General features: G+C 43.9%; 1 protein-coding gene across 1 annotated transcript in view; it reads left to right on the forward strand.

The window, feature by feature from the left end:
* The window catches only part of DMBX1 (diencephalon/mesencephalon homeobox 1), a 32,020-nt gene extending 14,345 nt beyond the window's left edge, over positions 1-17,675 (forward strand). The window contains exons 2-5 of the mRNA XM_021530289.3: positions 296-461; positions 4,578-4,756; positions 5,997-6,351; positions 6,793-17,675. Of these exons, the coding sequence (XP_021385964.3) occupies positions 308-461; positions 4,578-4,756; positions 5,997-6,351; positions 6,793-7,193 (1,089 nt within the window). The 5' untranslated portion in view covers positions 296-307 and the 3' untranslated portion in view covers positions 7,194-17,675. The remainder of the gene's footprint in view (positions 1-295; positions 462-4,577; positions 4,757-5,996; positions 6,352-6,792) is intronic.
* Positions 17,676-20,997: the final 3,322 nt, after the last annotated feature.

Here is a 20,997-nt window from a genome sequence, read left to right on the forward strand (position 1 = left end):
AACTGTATTGTGGTATGCAAAAAAATTAATTTCCCATATTTTGATCAGCATGAATGAGATGTAGTCAGATTCTGGGCTTTAAGTTTGGAAACTGGACTTGTGTTGCTGGTGCTTCAGGTGCACAGCAGATATTTCCGTTCCTGTACCAGAACCTGTTGGGGCTGTGTGGTCAGACACGAGCCTTCAGCAGCACTTCAGCTCTGAGCTCAGCATTCCCAAAGCTCTGCTGAGACCCCAGGAGCAGCTGGAACAGCACGTGCCTGAGCCCCTGTCTCGTGTGGCTGATGTTTTGCAGGTCGATGTCACCATGCAGCACTATGGAGTGAACGGCTACTCGCTGCACGCCATGAACTCGCTGAGCGCCATGTACAACCTCCACCAGCAGGCAGCTCAGCAGGCCCAGCACGCCCCCGACTACCGCCCCTCCGTGCACGCCCTCACCCTGGCAGAGAGACTGGCTGGTAAGAACAACTCATGGCCAGTGCCCTTGCCTGGCTCTAAAAACCCCACCCAAAAAAAAAAAACCTCAAAAAAAAAAAAAAAATCCACCCAACAACAACAACAAAACCAGCACACACAAAGAAACCAAAAAACCCAGAACAAAAAAAATCTCTTGCTTTCATTGAGTGAAACTCTTTTGGAGTGTGAGAGAGCCAAGGGGCATGGTGTGCTTCTCAGTGCTGTCCCTGAGGCCAAGCTCTCAGGGGGCACCTGCCCTCCAGTGTGTGCTGGCACCTTGCTTCAGACTGGCCTCAGACAGCTGGGAAGCTCAGGGGAGAGATGGCTCAACTGTACGGGATTGAAAAGAGCATTAAACAGACACTGAAATGTCTTTCAATGAGTGAACAGAAAACAGCAAAGAATTTCCCTTTCTTATTAGTAAATAGGGGCAGGAGTGAAGGTGATCACAAAGTAAATTGGATTCCCCAGCTCAGGCACCCAGGTCTTGCATTCCCTGACAGCCACCTCCTGCCATCCCAGGCCATACCTTGTTTCTGCACATTGTCTCTTCATGCAACTATTTTCCACTTCTTTCCTAAAAATCCCTTTTTCTCTCTGGGAGATGATCTTCATTTGGATCTCATTTGGGTTTCACCCTGACCTATTTCTTTCTTGGCATCCTAGACCTTGCCTTGGGTGACACTTCCCTGCAGATCCTGCTGCCTTCTATAAAACAGCTTTTTAGCTCAAATCACTCACACGTGACTTTACCCAGGCATTTCATTTACACAGCACTGTTGATGGTGGGGCAGCAGGACAGGAGCTGCTGCTACAGAGCATCTGAGCTGGTTTTCTGTGTTCAGCCATGGTTGAAACAGCACTGCACTGATGCTGTCATTAATAGGAAGTGCACAGCCCAGACAGTATTTTATGATTTGGTAAAAGTAATTGTTCAAAAATAATGGATGGAGACCTGAGAATATTTGGTGTGGTATGGCACATATATCTGCTCTAAATTTCAGCCTGACATGAAACATCCAGACCTGGCTGAGATCATCAAAGACTTCTGCAGTGCAAGTGATCAGCAGCAGCAACATCAGTGTTTTGGTCTGGACTTTGATTCATTGATGTAAAGCAGATCTGACAACAAGGAAGTGGAAGCTTAAATAAAATGTTACCATACCTGTGATTCTAGAAACTTCCCCAGAATGGAATTATCTTCCCTGACTGCCTAAAAATATGTATCTGTTGTAAGATAGCTTTCTAGTTGTCTGATATTAAAGTTTAAAAAAAAAATTGTAGAGGGATTCCTTACAGTCTAGAGTAGCTGGGAAGAATTACCTGTATAAACAGCTTTGGTGGGCTAAATTTCATAAATAATGGCTTAAGCCAAAATAAAGATGCAGAAGTTTCAGGAAAGTTCTCCCAGATGAGCAGTCCACAAAGGCATGATGATAAAGATCATGGACTCTTTGGATCAGTGAGCCACAGCTGGCTGTCAGGTCTGTGTGCCAGCAATGTTCCCTTAGCCAGCTGCTATTTATGACCTTCTTAGCATGGTTCTAAGTTGCCTGTGGGATCTTTGGGGTGGCACAGGGCAGAGCAGGAGTCACTGTTCTCATCAATAAACAACCAAAGTGGAATCAAAGTGACCCGGACTCTTCTCCTGGCTCTGCTGCTGGGCTACAGCGCGAGGAGAAGAGCACTGTCCTTGTCCTGGTCATCCATCCCCTTGTTTCCTGCCCCTTTTCACTATGCAGGTTGTCAGATGGGAGCAGATGGTCCTGAACACTGCAATGTAACTTGCAGACCCTGCATCTCAAGGCGCCCCTTTTTTAGCTGCAAGGATCTCTTGAAAGATATTTGTGATCTCTATCTTTTAGAGTAGAGGCATGGAGGACTTAATGTCTTTGGCCCTAACTAGGCTAAAGCAGAGGAAGATAAAAAGACTAAAAAAACTATTCTCATATTCTTGACCGGAAGATTCAATTGGTTTCTTGACCTCTTATCTCTAAAATTAATAACCCACCTGGAAGACTTTCCAAATTAAATCCCACAGTCCCCTCGTTTGCTTATCATTGTCAGTGTAGGCATTAAATATCTACAAGCTGTTTCCTTTGCAGTTGCCTCACATTCTGTTACTTCTGAATATCTTTCAGTGCAGGTTATAGATTTCATTTGCCTTCCAGGGACAGTCAGAATAAAGCAGCACAAAAGCAAATGACCTTAAGTCAGAAAACAGAGGTTTCTGGTGGTAACTGCAAAGACTCACCTGCAATTTATATTCTCCTTCTTGCACAAAGCCTGAAAACATAGTTAAAACATTAAAATAATTGCTGTTTGCCTCTCGCTGGAGTGGCCAAACTTAATGCATGAGCTGCCGCCTCTGGGGAGCTGGTAGGTGTAACCTCTACTCTAGAAATTTGGGAATACTCCAGCCTGCAGGTAGGGTGTTTAGGTAGGGTGTTTAACCAGTGCCCTTTCTCCTGTTTTCGTGTACTTGAAACACAAATGTTAGCTTTTTAAAATGTTTTGGGGCAGCTTCAATTTAACTTCTTATGCTGGAGTATCCCTTCTCCTCTCCTGGCAGCACTGTGAGCTGTGCCTGGATGCACAAGGATGGTCCCTCTGCCTCCACAGAGGCAGCTTTATCACCAGCATTCGAACTCCCCAAGGAGCTCTGATTCCTCAAACACAAAATTCTCTTGTATGCAACCAGCACTATATTGTTGAAGACCTTTAGCCTGATCACATCTCTGCCAGGTTGCCAAAACCACGCAGCTTTGGCAATCCCCCAGAAGGGCGCTGCGAGTGCTGACCTAGAATGGAACAGCTGGAAGTTTGGGAAGAGGAATGTTTGAGAATGCAAAGCTGATTTGCTACGCTCGTTAGCCAGTGGATCTGAGACCTGGCTGTGTGGTGCTGGGGGTGGCCTGACAGCAGGTTTTTGTTTATTGTTTAGATCCATGTCGCGATGCTCGTGACAAAAGCGCAAACAAACAGCAGCCAGAGCCTTCATCGGGCTCCGTGTGCTGATAGTGCCAGCTTTTCTCCCTCTTCTGTTCTTTTCTCGTGTGTTCATTCCTCCCTTCTACTGGAAGTCACATTCTTAACCGAATTAAAAATGATACCAGACACTGCTCTTTCTGCATTTCCTCTATGAGAGCTAACCTCTTGCCAGACTGTTTCATTCCAGGGCTGTAGCACAGCATGTCCCAACTTGCATAATAAAGGGTGGGTTTTTTTCATTTTCAAGTAACTTATTTTCATTGATTTAAGATCTTTCTACTCCCACTAACTGTTGTGCAATAATAACCCCTCTGGTAAAATAATAAGCCCTTAACTGTTGGCCTCAGATTTTCCCCAGTCTGAATTTCTTCTCTGCCCTCAATTTTCCAAGCTTGCTTTGCAAAGTCAGACCTTGTGAGTAGGTGCTCTGCTGAGAAGAGCTCAGCATATGAGCTCTGGGCTTGCAACCAGTGGGGCTGGACGTGGCCTTGGCTGGTGTTTGCACCCCAGATGCTGGAGAGTGTCCGTGCTCAGTGAAGGATGTGCTTTGGAGCAAAATGCACAAAAGCACATGAGATTAAATGCTCTCTGAACTGGAGCCCAGAACAACTCTTCAATATCATGCCTTGAAGACTGCAGTGGGCTATGCACAAGACATTAAAGAAGTACAAGAATGAATATCCCCACATAATTTTTAATTGTGTTTCTTAATGGGAGGTGCTTATGCCATGGTAGGGTCTGGGTATCTGCATGTCCTGCCCCACTGACGTTGGAGCAGATTGAGTTATTTCAGCCAAATTCAGCACTAGAGTCTCAACAGCTTTCACAGCTGTCACAAAAAGAGGTTCTCTCTCCAGAGCAGGTTTTTAGAGTCATAGGATGGTTTGGGCTGGAAGTGATCTTAAAGGTCATCTAATTTTAACCCCTCTGCTCTGATTTTATCTCTTTGGACACCTCAGTTAACTAGTAAAATCCGTATGTATGTGTTTTATTAGCTCTAAAGCAATGGAAAAAACATTCCATAGTTTCATCTGATGTTAGCAAGTGCTTTATTCGACTGTCAGCGTACAAATTCCAATAATTAAATTGGCCACTTTCCTTGTCTTCCAACGGCTGTACATTTCAAGACATCATTTTGGAGGCACGTTATGGATCCCAGCACCGCAAACAAAGGCGAAGTCGCACGGCCTTCACCGCCCAGCAGCTGGAGGCCCTGGAGAAGACCTTCCAGAAGACTCACTACCCAGATGTGGTGATGAGAGAGCGCCTGGCCATGTGCACAAACCTGCCTGAAGCCAGAGTCCAGGTACTGACATTGGGGTTTGCCAGTGGGGATGTTTAAAAGAACACAGCGTTCCCAGAGGGCTGACAGCTCCCTTGACCTTCCAGAGTTCTTTCAGTGGAACCAGAGATTTTGGGGCAGAGAAGTTGTCAAAGGCAGGGGCAGGGAGGATAAAATTACCCGAAGTCACACATCTGCTTAAGAAACTTCTAATCCATGCGCACATTTTTTAAATTTAGGATTGTCTGAAGTGTACACTGGTTTTCATTTGTTCTTTCACATTTCTTTGAGGGAAGTTTTAGAAACTACAGAAGTCTATTTATTTATTTATTTGTGAGGCTTTTCTGGCTTTCTCAAAAAAGTAGAGACCCAAGTAATTCCAGCTGCTCTTTTCCACCAGTGTCAATATTTGTAACATCTCAGGCCAAGGTTTGGGTTTGCTTTTTAGTTTCAATTAGTGCAAAATGTGCTAGTTCATAACCTGCTGGTGAAGCAGTTCTTGTCTTTTAAAAGGCAAATATTTTTAACTGCGAAGAGAAAAAGTTGTGGAAAAAAATTGGTTCTTTTATATAAGTATTAAGGCATTTTGATCTAAAAAAATGGTTTGTCCCCTTATCTAACCAAGCAAACAACAAACAAGATTTGCTAATATATTTCTTCTGATACATGTCTACTGATTTAGGTTAAAAAAATAATGGAATCTCTCCTTTCCTAAGTGCAGTTCCCAGATAACAGCTTATGCCTGTAATGACTTTGATAGGCATACAGATAGACATCATAGCTTTGATACACTTATAACCAAATGGTTTTAGAAATTTAACAGACTGTAAGTCATTGTAATGCCATCAGACATTACAGCTGCAAGACATTATTTTTGGATGCAGCTGCCTAACTAATTTAGGGGGAAAATACTACCAAACCCCAAAAAATACCAGTAGTGGAGCCTGTTAAAGAATCAATATAGATTCTTTAACATAGTCTGGATATTTTGATATCCAGCCTATGTTAAATATAATATATAGTATATTTATATTTGTTTTAATATATCTTTAATATAGGCTGGATATTTTTTAGTCTGTTTGAAATGTTATTTGTAGATTCACTGAAAACAGTTGAGCTGTAAGGTCCAGCATAGCAGAATGGCCTTTGAGCACATGGGCTTGCACATGGGGTTCCCCTGAAGCTCTGAGGCTGAGTGATGCTGAATTTGGCCTTTGGCAGGATTCTCACTGGCTTTTCTCCCTTGCTGTTTGTGGCACGGAAGGTCTGGTTCAAGAACCGGAGGGCCAAATTCCGGAAGAAGCAGCGCAGCCTGCAGAAAGAGCAGCTGCAGAAGCAGAAGGACTGTGAGGGGAGCCACAGTGAGGGAAAGATGGAGCCGCCTGTGCTGGAGACCCAGGCTCCCACCCCGGACACTGAGAAGGTCCAGAGCCTCCCCAGTGAGGTGGGCACAGACCTCAACCTGACCCTGTCGGAGCAGTCTGCCAGCGAGTCGGCGCCTGAGGACCAGACCGACAGAGAGGAGGAGTTCAAGAGCACCTTGGATGAGGCCAAAGTGGACAAGAGCCCTGGTGTGGACAGCAAGACTTTGAACTGCAAGAGAGCGAGCCCAAAAGCAGGTGAGGGGCGGTGCATGGATGGGGGTTGGTGTCAGGACCCCTTTCCAAGGGGATGCTGGTGGTTGGGTGTAGTCCCATATTCCCTGTGGAGTGGGTGCTCACAGGTGGGCTGCCCAGGTTTGTCTTCTTGTCCTCAGCACTGAACAGGCCCCACAAAAGGCAGGAGGTCCATTGCAGCTGGAACATTGAAAGAGCAAAGACCTTCTGCTCCAATCTTGGGGAGAGCAGTGCCTGGCAGCAGCAGAGAGCTCAGCCCCATTTCTACTCTCTGAGGTGCCAGGATGGCAAAGGCACACATTTAGCTCTCGTGAGCTGTCACACCCTCTCTCCTTTGATCTCCAGTGCAAGACACAAGCCCATGCTGCTGCCCAGACCTTTCTGGGGTGTGAATAAGCACCAGCCTGTAGGAATAACCCCCATCCCCTCTGTCTCCTGCTGCAGAGTCCCCTATCAGCGCGACTGTGACGCCTTCGTCCAGCAGTGGCCTGGCTCAGACTCACTCCTACTCCTCCTCACCCCTGAGCCTCTTCCGCCTGCAGGAGCAGTTCCGCCAGCACATGGCAGCCACCAACAACTTGGTCCATTACTCCTCCTTTGAAATGGGGACACCGTCTGCCATGCCCTACTTGGGCATGAACGTCAACATGGCCCCGCTGAGCTCCCTGCACTGTCAGTCCTATTACCAGTCGCTGTCCCACGCTCAGCAGGTCTGGTCCTCCCCCATCCTGCAGGCCTCCAGCTCCCTGCCCAGCCTGAACAGTAAAACCACGAGCATTGAGAACCTGAGGCTGCGGGCAAAGCAGCACGCGGCGTCCCTGGGGCTGGACACCCTCCCCAACTGACTGCCCCAGAGGCTGGCACCACACACGGCTCTCCTCGAATCCCCACGCTCCCCCACCTCTTCCTGGAGTCAGGTGCTCCCTTGCAGGGAAAACTTTGCGTTTATTCACGTCCTATTAGCACCATGGTTGCGTCAGACATTGCTGCTGGCCCGGTCTTCACTGAATATTTAATGAGGAAGGGGGAGAGGATCTGTGTTTAGACAGATGAACTGTCCTCTGGACTGCCGTGGGTTCAGCCTGTAACACCCAGGAGGAGCCCCTTCTCCTCATCCCCTCGATAAGGTGCCAACTGTGATATATTCACCTTTTATTTTGTTGTTGCTGTTACGTTCTTTGGGAGAAGAAAGAGTTCCTGCTTTGTCTTGTATATAGTTTATAATGTTGACAGCACCCATCATCTGTGTGTTACTGTCAGTGTTACAGAACTGTGACCTCTTTTGCTTTTATTCCCCCTTCCTTTTCAATTTTAGTAGCTAGTATCAGAGTTACAAATCAGTCATCATCTTGACCTCAGCTGGTAGCTAGTTGCTCTTCTTGGGTCAGCATCCTAAAGGTGTTCATGAGGAAGAGACATGACCATGCACTTCACCACTCCACTTCTCCCTTCCCTGCTAAAGCTAAATTTTTAACAACCGGGAAATGATCTGATGGTGAATTTCCTGTTTAAGCACTTCCTATAAAGCAAGCATTTTTCTTTTTCTTCTTAATAGCACTTGCTCAAAGAGGACAATATATTGGCCAAATGCTGCTGGCTGGGAGAAAATGAAGACCAAATTTGCAGATTATTTTTGTATTGTTTCCTCTTTGATCTTCAGTGAAGTGTAAACTTTATTTACAAGTTACAGGGTTTTCTTTTTGGAGAGCATTTTGGTCTTACTTTGACAATAGATGGTAATTAAAATTTCGTATGGACTCCTGGTGTGTTCACACACCATGAATTTTATGGTTCTTTGACAAAAACTTGATTAATGCAAGCTGTGTCTCTGATCTCTGATCACCAAACTCTATTCTCAAGCCCTCAGTCCAGAAAGTGGTTTTCAAGTGAAAATGTAACAAGTGAAAAATGCTGAAGTGCTGGAGGCAAAGCAAGTGTAAGCAGAGGCTTTATATTCTTTTGGGAACTGAGAGGGGATAGATGAACTTGCCAAAAATGCAAGGTTTGCAAGTAACCAAAATTCACCAGCTTCAGAATTATTGCACTGAACAATTTCAGTCTCATTTCATTGGAATGACCCATCATTCACCCTTAGATGGTTTTCCTTGTTGAGAAGAAATATTTCTACCAATTTAAATCACTTTTTTTTTTCTTTTTTTTCTTTTTTTTTTTTTCTTTGCCTAACCAAATAAACATTTTGGACTCACTGCTATTCCTTTGAGCATTAAGGAGGGATGGTATTCAGATTCCATCTCTAATATTGCCTAGGATCAAAAAATCCAGAGTGACTCTGGGGCAGGTGCTGTGTTTGTGTCCTGAGAGCTCGACTGGGTGTGTCACTAGCAGCCTGGGCAGATCTGTGCTGCCTCTCTGCAAATAATCAGGATTTATTTAACCTGAAGTGTAGACCCAGAGCCACCCAAGCGTGGCCGCTCTGACTCACCTTGCTTGATACTGGGGGTCAAATTACCTATTGGAATGTGGATGGAAAGAGTGTTTTCACTTACATTGTTATTTCTTGAAAAAGCATCTAACTCCCACAAAAAGAGATGTAAGAACAGCTGTTTGATGGGAAATCATGGTTTATCCCTCATAAAGTTGTAGCAGGAGAAGACCTCTGGAGGGGGCAGCTCAGCAACTGCACCAGCTTCCAAGGAAAACGGAGTGTCTTCCATAAATATTTCTGTTGTGCCAAACACTTCAGTTTGGGGCTTTTCTCTCATGCTTTAGTTTTCCTGACTGTGTCAAATCAGCCACCGTGACCGGCAGAATTCTCCACTTTGCCAAAATCAAGTGTATTTGTAGGAAGCAGATTTTTGGCTGCCGCTTTCAAAGGAGTCTGAGTAAATTAAAACCACCAAAGCACATTTACTCTGTCCAAAAAGAAAGTCCCAGCTTTTTTTTTTTTTGCTGTCTGTCACCCAAACCAGGGACACCCAAACAAAGCTTTAATTTTCCTCCTCCTTCCTTGAAAGGCTCTATTCACCTATATTTTTTTTCTGTGCCCTGCTGACCTCTGCACCATTCTAGGCTGTGGAGTTGCTTTACCAGAGCAGAGCAAACACAAATTTAATTAACACCCCTTCTGATGTTGTTCCCTGGTGCCAGTGAACAAGTGAGGTAATTGGGTGTAAGATCAAATCTGCACTTGAGCTCTATTTTAATTAATAAAAGGTGCCCATGAATCTGTAGCTCGTATCAGTGGGTGTCTGAGGCAGAGAGCAGAGGGCTGCAGCTGTTCTTGCACCATCCCAGGTAACACGGGCATCTCTTCTCTGCCCATGGAGCTGCAGAGGGAGGCATCAGCTCACACCAGGGCACACACAGCCTTCCCATGGCTCATCATGGATACCATGATCTGCCACAGGAAGGTCAGGACACCTGGATTTATGGCCTGGATTTATGGCCTGCTCCTGCAAGGCAAGGACAGAGAGCACAGGAGATAAGCTTGATCCAGCACTAGATTTGCCATGATCCTCTGGAGGGAGACAAGACCTTCCCCACTGAGCAAAGGAGGAAAACTCTTCCCTGTGCCTCAGTGCAAAAATTCATTTTAACATTTGCAGCCTTCACATGTCTGAGCAACCCTGGAGCCTGACCCCCTTCATCCCTGTGTTCTGCTCATCTCCTTCTTCACAGAGGCTTGGAAATGCTCCCCAGTGGAGCATGTCTCACCCCATTAAAAACCAACATTGGTTTGAGGCTCAGGAAGGAAACTGGGAGAGCAGACAATCAGATCTGCATCAGTCCACAGGGGTATTTGTTCAGCACCCTCCTCTGCCTCTGCGAGGAGCAGCAGTTGACTGAGGTGCAGCTGGTCCTGGACCAGGGCATGTGAATAATTCCCAGCTGGAGATAATTCCTCCTGTTATGAATCAGGATGAAAATACCTAAAATTTAAAAGTAAACATAAAAAAAATTAGGATATTTCCTTAAATACAGATGAGCCCCTGAAGTATTTTATGCAAAGTTTGGGGTTTATCTTTTTACCTTAAACGTCCCTGAGGAGAGTGAGCTGGCCTGAAAAGCCAAAATTGATTTGGAAATGCAAAAATGCAAGAATCTAGGTTCACAGCTTGCAAAAGTATAATAAAAGTGAATCTTCCCTGCATATTGTCATAGGGTCTCTGAGCTCTTGGGCTATTTCTGACCAAAATAAATTTATGAACAAACACAGGGAGAAACTCCCCCTTCAGTATAATCCTGTGCATATATCGGGAAGGCTGAAAGGACTGATTCTGCATCATTCCTCTTTGAACTTAGCAAAGCTGGATGTTTCTCCAAGCAGGAAGAACCCCTGCAAATGTGGGATTTGGAATGTGAGTTCTGCTTGTCCCCTTTCCTTCCACCAGCCCCAGCCATTTAGGAAAATTAAGTCACTGATGAGTCTCAGAATCAAAACAGATTTGACTTTCCTCTCCTCACTTCCAGACAGAGATCTGACACTTCTTAGCAAACGTTTCAATTGGATATAATGTGGCTTCTTCCATCCCAGGCATAACATGCTTGGGGTGTGACACAGAGATCCTCCAGCTGAGCTGTTACAGGGGAGAAAAAGTTCTCCATCCCCTCTGGATGCTGTGCCAGCCCGGTGCCAGGGCAGGGCGTTCCCAGGACAACTTCAGCCACGGGGAGTGAAATGTAGAAAGGAAAGGCACATTTTGTTTTCTGTGAGGCAGATGATCAAGTTGATTTTTTAATGTATGAAAGGAATGCCAAACAAATGCACAGCGTGGAATGTAGGGTGGGAAAAGAAGTGTCCCAATCCTTTAAAAACAGCAGTGAAAAATCTGGGGAAAATCCCCCTATTTGGAAACAGGTTATAGATCTGGAGATTTCCTCTCCCAGTCTTTTGCCCTTCCTATGGCTTTGTTTCCTTTGCCTCTCCTTGGTGAACCAGCTACAGCTCCAGACCCTCCTTAGCGAATTTATAAAGGTTTTATACATGGTTCTTGCAGCATCAAGTCCCAGGAGAAAATCAGCCATGATATTGAAGGCAAAAGTTTGCAATTAAATGTCTTCTACATTGCAAGAGAAGTCTAATAAGTGTTAATTAAAAAAACAAAAAAAAAAAAAAAAAGGAAATATTTAAACAGTGCAGGAGAAATGCTAAATGAGAAAGTATCCAATAATGATGCTGGGAGGCTGAAAGGAAACTTCCTTTTGTTTGGCTTTTTAACTTTTTTGGCTAAGAAGGAGAAATGTTCTTGATGGTGAATGTGGGAATAAAGGGAGATACTTTTTCCCCTGTATTTCCTCTAAGAAAAATCCTCATTTGCTGTGTAGGAAACAAAAAATAATACTGTCAAATATGAAAATAACCATCAGCAAACAGATCCCTCCACATCTCCTTTCTCATTTAGATTTTTCACCACGTGAAGAATTTTAATGAGCTCTAGGTATGTGTTGCCACTGCAGCCAACCAGAGAGATGCTCATTTTTGCTGAAGAAAAACCAACGTGGTGGACACAGACATGGGAACTGTAATTATTTTTTCCCTGTGTTCCATGTGTGGTACTTCCACTGACATGACAATTTTGAGCAACATCAGGACATTTCTGAAGAGTTCACATATAAAGGATTAAATAAAACTCTCTAAAAAAGGAATGCAAATTAAAATCCACCATATTCTATTAGTTTAATTACAGTAGCTATGAAACGTAATTCAATTAAGTTTGAAAAAAGTCAATTACAGAACTTTCCTGCTGGTTTTTACAAGCTGTGTTGATTTTTCTTTTCTTCCCTTCTTAGCCCTCCATGTGCCCCTTGCTGGTTTTTTATGAGCTGTTCTAGAGCAGCATAATATGTCCAATTTTTTTTTTCTTTTTAGTGAAAAAAAGCTATTTCTCTGCATAGGTCTGGTCTCAGCCCAAATCTGTAATGGAAGGATAAGAAGAGGTTGGTGCAATAAACAACAAAAAGAAAAACCCCCAAAAATTTCAGCAATGCAAGATCAAACAAGCAAAAAAATCCCCTGCCCTGCCATGCGGCTGCGATTCTCCCACCGTGGTACAGCCCAGCCCAGCAGGGATGAAGGTTCCCTTCCCTGCTTCCCACAAAATTTTGGGGTGCTGTTTGCTCCCCAGCTGCTCAGGCAGCAGCATCCACATCATCCCTGGCTGGCCTGGGCTCCTGGGGAAGAAATGCAAAGGCTGAGGAGCACAAATTCGGATCCTCATCACTTGTCAGAGTGGAATTGCTGCACCAGTTTCACTGGAGCACAGATGGGAACAACACTTAACCCCCACACTGATTTGTAAAGAATATACAGTTTTCTGTATGCTAACAAAAAAAATGCAATCATATTTTTAATAGTCTGGGTTCCAGGCTGGAGGTTCTCTTCAAAACCTCTCCAAAACACAGATTAAACCCCTAGCAAGTTAAATGGTGCAGCTGGTGCCCTATGAATGGCCAAAGCCTTCTCTAACTGCTCTGTCAGCTGAGCGGGGCCATCCCATAAAGCAGAACCTTAGATGCATCTGTGCAATGGAAAATAACTTTTTAGTTCATTTTCTCATGCCGAGGCAATCAGTTTGTTCTTTTTTTTCCCATGCTCTGACCCAAGGTGTACAGTTAGCTCCAAAGTGTATCCGTGTTTGTATGTCAAACCCATCTTGCAAAGGAACAAAGGCTTTTAAATTGCAAAAAGGAAATCAAAGTAATACACTGTACAGATTGCTGTAAAATTGAGCTGTAGTGTAAGACCTTGTGCTTTAGAATTCACTATTGAGGAACTCAAACGTGTATCATATTTATTTATTCTGGTAGGTAAAAGAAGAAGAAGAAGAAAAAAAGAGTTTATATTCATTTCTGAAAAGCTGCAGCATGATGCTATGTACCAATTGTGCCAGTCCTGCTTTCTGTAAAATTATTGCCTGTTTTCATACTCCACTAATAAAAAGAAAAAAAAAATGCATTTTGCGAACATTCATTAACCTGAGGCTGGGGCCACACAGAAGAGGCTGCACAAAAAGGTGCTGAATAACAGCTTCTTGCCTTTGGAGTGGGCATCTCCAGCTGGGGTGCCAGGTGAAAATCCCCCTTGGCCACAGGACACCACTGCAGTGGCTGCAGCACCTCTTGTCACCTTCCTGCACACCCCAGGGGAAAATTCCTGCCTGGTGAGGTGAAGATAGGAAAGACCTGACCAGCCAGCATGTCTCTAAAGACAGGGCTGCACAATAAATGGGACCACTCTCAAACGACTGAGCTTTCCATGTGATTTTGAGGATGTTGCTGTTCTTTTGGTGCAAGACCTGTCCCCTTTTCTACACCTAGCCATGGGGGCTGTGCTCCAGGAGATGGCAGAAAAGCTTCTGCAAACTTGTACCTGCACCTTCTGTTCCTTCAGGGTTAGTTTGGACCTAAAAGATGAAACTACTTGCCCAGCTTGCCCAGCTTCTTGGGCAAGAAGTGATTTAATCTTGGGTTTAGGCACAATTTGATGCCTGGTAAAGCAGACGGAAAAAAAAATTTTTTTCTGAGTTTATCAATATTTTCCTGAAGTCATCTGATAACCAAGCTCCTTTAAAAAAAACCCTAAATTATTCAATTTCAGAATGTCATCCCCCATTAATATGATTTCCCAATTTCTTTTCTCAACTCTAGAAACAATGTAAAGGGAGACACATAGAAGGGAAAAAGTAATCTGGATGGAAATGCAAGTGCATTTGTAGCAGTGATTAATAACATTTTAGACATTCTCAAGAAAAGTGACTTTTTCTTAAGCCAGGCAGAGAACCAGAACAGTGGGAATGTGGGCAGAGACTGGGAACACCCCTGCCTGTGAAAATTGTACTGCTAATAGTTCTGACCCAGTTCCATCAGTGCCTTTGAAAACTGTTTGATCACACGCACCCAAAATATCAGCCAGCCACAACTGCCCTACACTGCAGCCACTGCATTCTTTTTTTTTTTTTTTTTAATCCATGATAAGGAAAATATTAATCATTAGATCTCCTTTTCCACTGCAGTTACAAGTCTGCTTTGAATATTAAAAACCATGTGGGTAAGGAGTGTCTGACCATCAAGGACACCAAATTGCTCAGTAAATTCCTGCCTTCACAAGAGGGAAATAAATGGGTGAACTGTGATCATGTCCTTGCATGTGGTTGTCTTCAATTAATAACTCAATATTTCCCTCACACAATGTTGATGAGGTAAAGTCAGCCACCAGCTAAAACTGAAACCCAAACTTGCAGGAAGTTTAAGGTGGTGCTTTGGCCTTGAAGACCATGTCCTAAAGTTATCAGGAGGTTTGTTCCAGAAAAATACAATGTGAGGGGAAAAATAAGATTTGAAAGAGCTCCAGAGCTCAGTATTAACTGCACATGTGGCATTTTGATCCATTTCCATAAGGCATAACATAATATTTGCTAAAGAAGGAGGAGGAGGAAGGGGAAAAAAAAGACCAGAGTTAATATTCTCCTTCGGATTCCCCATTTGCTGATTACTCTGCAAGCTGTGTAATTGGGTGTCTCTGGCAATATGATGAAATGTGCCACAAACATCAAAAAACGGTGCTATATTAAATCTGCTTTTCATAATCTCTTCTCATTTCCCAGACCTGAGACATTTTATTCAATTTTTCCTGACTAAGTTGATATGTAAAGCCATATAAACATATCAATGCAAATAAATACATATATATTTTTCAAATGCTCATCGGAATGCACTCATTACAAAGATTTGCATCAAGGCTCTCTCACATGACTGCTAGCCAAAGAAACCAATATTTTTTAACATTGTGTTATTTTTAAGAATAGTTTACAAAGGTACAGGCTACTTCTTTGTATTTCATTAACAAACCAAACTCCAGCTATCATGTTTCAGCCTAATCTTACCTGATTAGAAAATCATTTCCCTATTTGCATTATGGGCAAAAATCTATGCAAAGTCACCATAATGTTATTCAAGCCCCAGAAGAGCAGTGAAGATCCTATTATACACTGGGGCTGCCTCTGTTTTCAGGAGCTGCAAGTCCAGCAGGGACCGTGCTGGTGTTTTATTTTAACCTGCTGCAAGGCACATGTCAGAGAAACCCATCTATTAATAATGCCTAAGTGGCTTAAATACCTGCAGCTTTTGTCTGTGTATCACTTGGGGCTCTTGCTTACATTTTACCTGGTGTCTCCACGCTTTGCAGCCCCTTTTTGGATAAAAGCTGGCTTTTAGCTCAGCCCTGGCAAATTCTTCAGTACTGACCTCCCAGTCTCTGCCAGCAGCACCCCCAGGTGAGGATGGGGGATGATGGGGATGGGGAGGATGAATCCCAGCCTCTCCAATGTCAGGCTGCAGCCTGTTCTTTGCCATTTGCAGCTGATGGAGGAGGCTATTTCCATTCCTGTGGTGCAGGGAGAGTTCCCAGCTGCAAAAATGGATTGCAGGAGTGCATCTCACCTGCACCAGGCTCACCAGATTAGACACAGAGTCTGGAAGGTGTTTAACTCTATGGCTTCCATAAAAATCAGCAGATGTCAGGGAAACAGTTTTCTCCAAGCCCTGATTTACCAAAGACCCATCCATGTGGCTCAGCCAAGTCCAGTTAGTCCCAGACTCAGTCCATGTTGCAGGACGAGGAGCAGGGTGACTCTGTTGCCCCCTTGCAGTCCTAATCCCACTCCTCTTTCACAAACCTGCACCCCAAATTGTTTTCCTGCTGGGGGCAGAGAAATTCTGGGACAAGCCAAGTCCATTCCTCAGCTGTGCTTTTCCTGGAAGCCACCAGGGCAGAGATCATGTTTACAGACCTTTGAGCTTCCAGCAGCACCCAGGCTGCACGGTTTTCCAAATCACCATTTCCACAAGTGCTGAGCAGGGAATGCAGTGGCCTGAAGCAAAGTTAGTTCACTCACACACAGATGCAAAAATCAAGGTACAGATATCCTCCAGCTTGCCTTTCTTTCCAGCACATTCTCTCTGCATTAGTAAGGTGAAATATCAGTGTGGGACTGCACCATGCCCATGAGGAAACACATGAACAAGCTGATACATGGGGGGGTGAGGTTGATTCAGCAGAACACAGCACCACCAGGAAGCCCAGCTGAGGGACCTGCAATTCCCAGCTGACTTTTCATCATTTTTCCACAGCAAACTTTACACCATCCCTTATTTCGAAGGCAGCTGCAAGCAGTTTAGTCTGACATGCAATACTTATGCTATTTTTCTAATTTTTTCTTTCTTATGGAGTCAATAAATAGGTCAAAAGCATCACAAAGGCCCTGTGAGTGAAGCCAAGTGTCATCTTGGTGCTTTGGTGGCCATGGCCAGTGTGGCTCTTGGGGACAGGAGACAATGCCTCCAATGACACCATGAAAAAAGCAGAGGAACACAAAGCAGTTTCAAAGCCACCTTAAAATCTCTGTGCAGGTCTCCACAGCTGCCCTGGGAAACATGAGGAAACTGAAATACCCTGTGTTACCCTGGAAAAACCTTTGCTGATGGATTTTCATGTGTACAGTCTCATTCTTTAGTTAAAAAATGAACTCTCCTATAACAAGATAAATCACTCTCCTGGTGAAAGCAGCTCAGCTCCCTCCAGCTCAGCCTTGTTGAAGACAAAAAAAAAAAAAAAAAAACCTCAGAAATTATTTGCCAGCTTCAGTTTTGCTTCATGTCACCAAAACAAAAAGAAATCTTGTCTGATACCTCACATAGTCCAGTCCTCTCTTCTCCAAGGAGAACTGGGAGCTGTTTACTAAAAACTTTTTGGGATTGCCCTGTGCAGACCACCAGAGGTGAAACTCTTCCCCCAAGAGATTATCTGCTGTAGAGGGACCAACATGTAGAATTAAAGACATATTTATTGCTGTGTCAAGAGAAGAGAGAAGCATCACAGCTTCCTGAAGACCAACCCTGCTTCACCCCAGCAAACCATGCAACATATTTGCCTCATCTCCCCAAAACAGGCACCTTAAAGGAGAAAGAAAAAAAAAAAAAAGGCCTCTGATCCACTCTGAAACATGAGATATCTCTCAAACCCTCAATAACATCTTAATTTCCTCTCCTTGCTCTCTGTGCTGGAGATGATTACACAGGCAGGAATGTTTCTGAAGACAAAAAAAAAAAATAAATTACATTAGTGGGGAACAATAGAGGGCAGAGCTGGTGGAGCAGAAGTGAATTAGTTTTGCCTTCAGAGACACCCATGGAGAAACGAAAGGTGTCTGAGTTACCTCAAAGTAATTCCTCTGCACACAGAGCTCGTCTAAACAGCTTAAGCAAAGAGAGACGAGAGATGTGCTTTTGATTTCAGCTCCATTTCCCAAATTTTATTTGTTTGCTTTGCTTCCACCTGGGATTTTAAGTCCCTGCACCTCCCAGGAGGTTGGCAGGGCTGTCACCTGCAGGAATGTGTCGTGTCTGCATCAGGGCTCAGCACAGGAGCCAGGGGTGGAGGGGCTTCACCTCTGCCCACCTTCCTGCAGCTTTCAGCAAAGCTGCACTTTGCAAATACAATTTAAGGACAAATTGACCTGGGGTATCCAAAAACAGCAAGGGAGGGCTGAAGGGCAAGCAGGGGAAAACAGGAAAGCAAGGAAAGGAGAGGAGCCTTTCACACAGGGAATCTGGAAGGGCTGAAATCCCAAATAGTTAGAATTTTATCTAAATGCCTTTTAGGTCCAAACACATTATCACATACTTTTCCCCATTTCACTACATTTTTAACTTTAAAAACATCAACCACATACTTCTTTTTAGCACAAAGTAGAATCTTGCTAGTGGACCAATATTTTTTTGTTTTAATTTCCCAGCAATACCTGCAAAAATCTCTCCCCCCACAAAAACCCCAAACCCCCAAACCTAACAACTTGCTTGTCATTCATCTTTACTTGGAAAAAATGCTGAGGTTAAGCCCTCAAAGCCTGAATCAGGACCTCGGCCCAGGCCTTCCAGTTGGCCTTTAAAACTCTGCTTTTTGGCACATTTTTGGGGGCACGTGAGGCTCCTACCTCTGAACTTTCAGGCTGTCAGTCCAGACAAAAGTGAGCACTGTTCTCTTTTTCTTGAGGGTGAAGTGGAACACACACCAGCCAGGACATTGCCTCGTACATTGAAAAATTCCTGTGCTGTCACGCTTAACTAATAAATTATTGAGCTGTGTAAACAGGGCCAGGGATGCTCTTTATTTATTTATTTGTTTGTTTGTTTAAAAGTGGGGGGAAATAAAAGGTAGCTTGTCCATAGGTGCTTGCAAAATGTATGTCAAGTGGTGGGGGGAGAAAAATCAACAACAAAGGAGCTAAAAGAGAAAATATTAAGAACCCCAAATTGGGTGAAAATTGCTTTCTGACAGATATCACCTATTGCAAATGAGACAGAAATACAAGTAATCTTGTAAAATGAAAGCCAAGGACAGACTTGTACCTGCCTTAGATGAATAAGTATCCCATTATCTTGAAGAATGAGGGCCCCAGGCTGTGATTATGCCACTATTGTATTCTAAACAGCATGGTTTGTCAAAGGGAATAAATCCTAGCAAAATCAAATAAAAAAAAAGGGATCCAATTTGAGGGCCAGCACACGATTTATTATTTTGTTTAATGTCGCCCTCTCGATGTTACTGATTATTGGGCAAAAAGCACCGTGTTTAAGCATGTGTTTAGAGCCTCCTGTCCCCCTCACACGCTCCCAGGTGTCCCCCTGAATGCCACCCAGCTCTGGCCAGCTGTTTGTCCCTGCTGATTGCCACCACCCAGCTCAGCAGCCTTAGAACGGCTCCAGGTGGCCACAGCACCGTGGGGAAAGAAATTCAGTATCTGGGGCTTGGATGAGTGGTGGTGACACTGAGAGATGGGGGAAGAGCACTTTGCACCACGCAGGCAAAGCCAGCAGGAGCTAAAGGCAGATGGTTGCCTCAAAAATTTATGGGGTAAAAGGAAATTTCACACCAATTTTCTTGTCTTTAATGGATTTGGGGTAACGGTCCATCTCCCAGGGTATCTGGAAAAGGTTTCTACTCTTCCAAAAGTGCCACTTCTTGTTTTATGATGTCTCAAGCTTGATTAAAAAAAAAAAAAATTAAAAAAAAAAGGTGATTAAAAAGACCAAACAGGTTATATATGTTATGAGCTGTTCTATGAAATTCTTGATGTTGCTTTAACTGCTTGAGTCACAGGGGAGGCTGGACATGAACCTGGCTCTGCACAAGGGGGAGGCTCTGCTGTAAAACTGGGATTATGAGTATTAAGGAACCAGATCCAGAATCACAGAATCATTTATGTTGGAAAAGGCCTCTAAGAACACTTGGACCAACCATTGCCAACTCCAGCCCTGCTTTGCATTCTGCTGACTTCCAAAAGTTGGGAAAAGTTTCTGAAAGTTGGAAAATCCCTCAGAAAGCTGCCCCTGACATCTCCCACTTGCCCTCAGGGTGGATGTTCAGGAGAAGGTGGAACCACCACAGGCAAATGCAAACAGGAGGGAGGTTCTTGGAAATATTTCTGGGCAGCAGTTTGCTGAGGAAGCAGCATTCCTGTACCCTGGCTCACTTCAGGGAGTTACTGCAATTTCTTGGCTTATCTTTGATGGGGCTCTGATTTCCTCAGCTGTGAGAGGGAGGTAATAACACTGCCTTTAATGGCATAATCTATTCATGTGTATAAAGCCTTGAGTTGCATAAAAACCACTGGGCCAGGAGCAGAATGGGAGATGGAACACGTAAGTGACCCCTGTGGACATGGACCTCAGAGCACCCTTTGCCCAAACAGCCCTCGTGAGGATCCCTTCTCCTCCCACAAACCCCACCTCCTTCAATTCTCCATGAATGAGAAGTGGTTGCTCATATTCTGCTACTTCAAAGGAACAAGGGGGCTTGGAAATGTAAGTTTTAAGTCCAAAAATGCAGCAGTTTGTCAGGTCCCCGGGGTAGGAGCTCTCAGGCTGTGAAAGCAGATTGCCCTCACACAACAAGGGCTGATTCCAGCATTGAGTGAGCTGACAAAGTCTAGGAATAATAGCAAGAAATGATGGATTTAAAGAGTCAAAAATAAAGCAGGCATATTTTATTTAGGCAAAGTTACAACTGAAATCAATAAGAACTACAGAATGCTGCCTTGTAATTTGACTTGAAAGCATTATTTGTTAAGGACTATGAAAAACAGAGGAATTTTAAAAGTCTTAAGTTATTTTACATCATTTTGTGTGGACTATTTAACTTTTCTGAACCTCATTTCTTCTGGTAATGTCACTCAGTCTCTGTTTCTCTCAAGTTGCATAGCATTGCCAGCCACAAGCATAAAGGAAGTTACTCTCAAGTTTCTAAAATAATTAATGAGATTTTGTCATGTACATAAAGGACAACTTGATTTTTCTAGTCAGCTGTCAAATTTCTGTAAATCTCAAGGGAAAAACTCAATTAAAAGCAGAGTTGTTTTCATATTCACAGGTGTCCAGGAGCTGGATTTTAACCCCTTTGTTTTTCACCTCCTACTCCCCAAACAGTGCAAATTCTGGGCAGTAAGTTCCTTTTGCTGGATTTCTACAGCTTCTGCAAAGCTCTTTCTGATCAGCAGGTCTCTTGACAAAGTTTTCCTGATGCTTTTAATCAGGCAAGGGCTCTAGAAAAACACAAATCCTCATTATAGAATAGCTACAGGTAGTCATGATCCAGAAAGTTAAAAAGAGAAGCTGTTCCTTCCCCCGGCTATT

This window comes from Lonchura striata, chromosome 8 (genome assembly GCF_050655825.1).
Source record: "Lonchura striata isolate lonStrDom1 chromosome 8, ASM5065582v1, whole genome shotgun sequence".
NCBI lineage: Eukaryota > Metazoa > Chordata > Aves > Passeriformes > Estrildidae > Lonchura > Lonchura striata.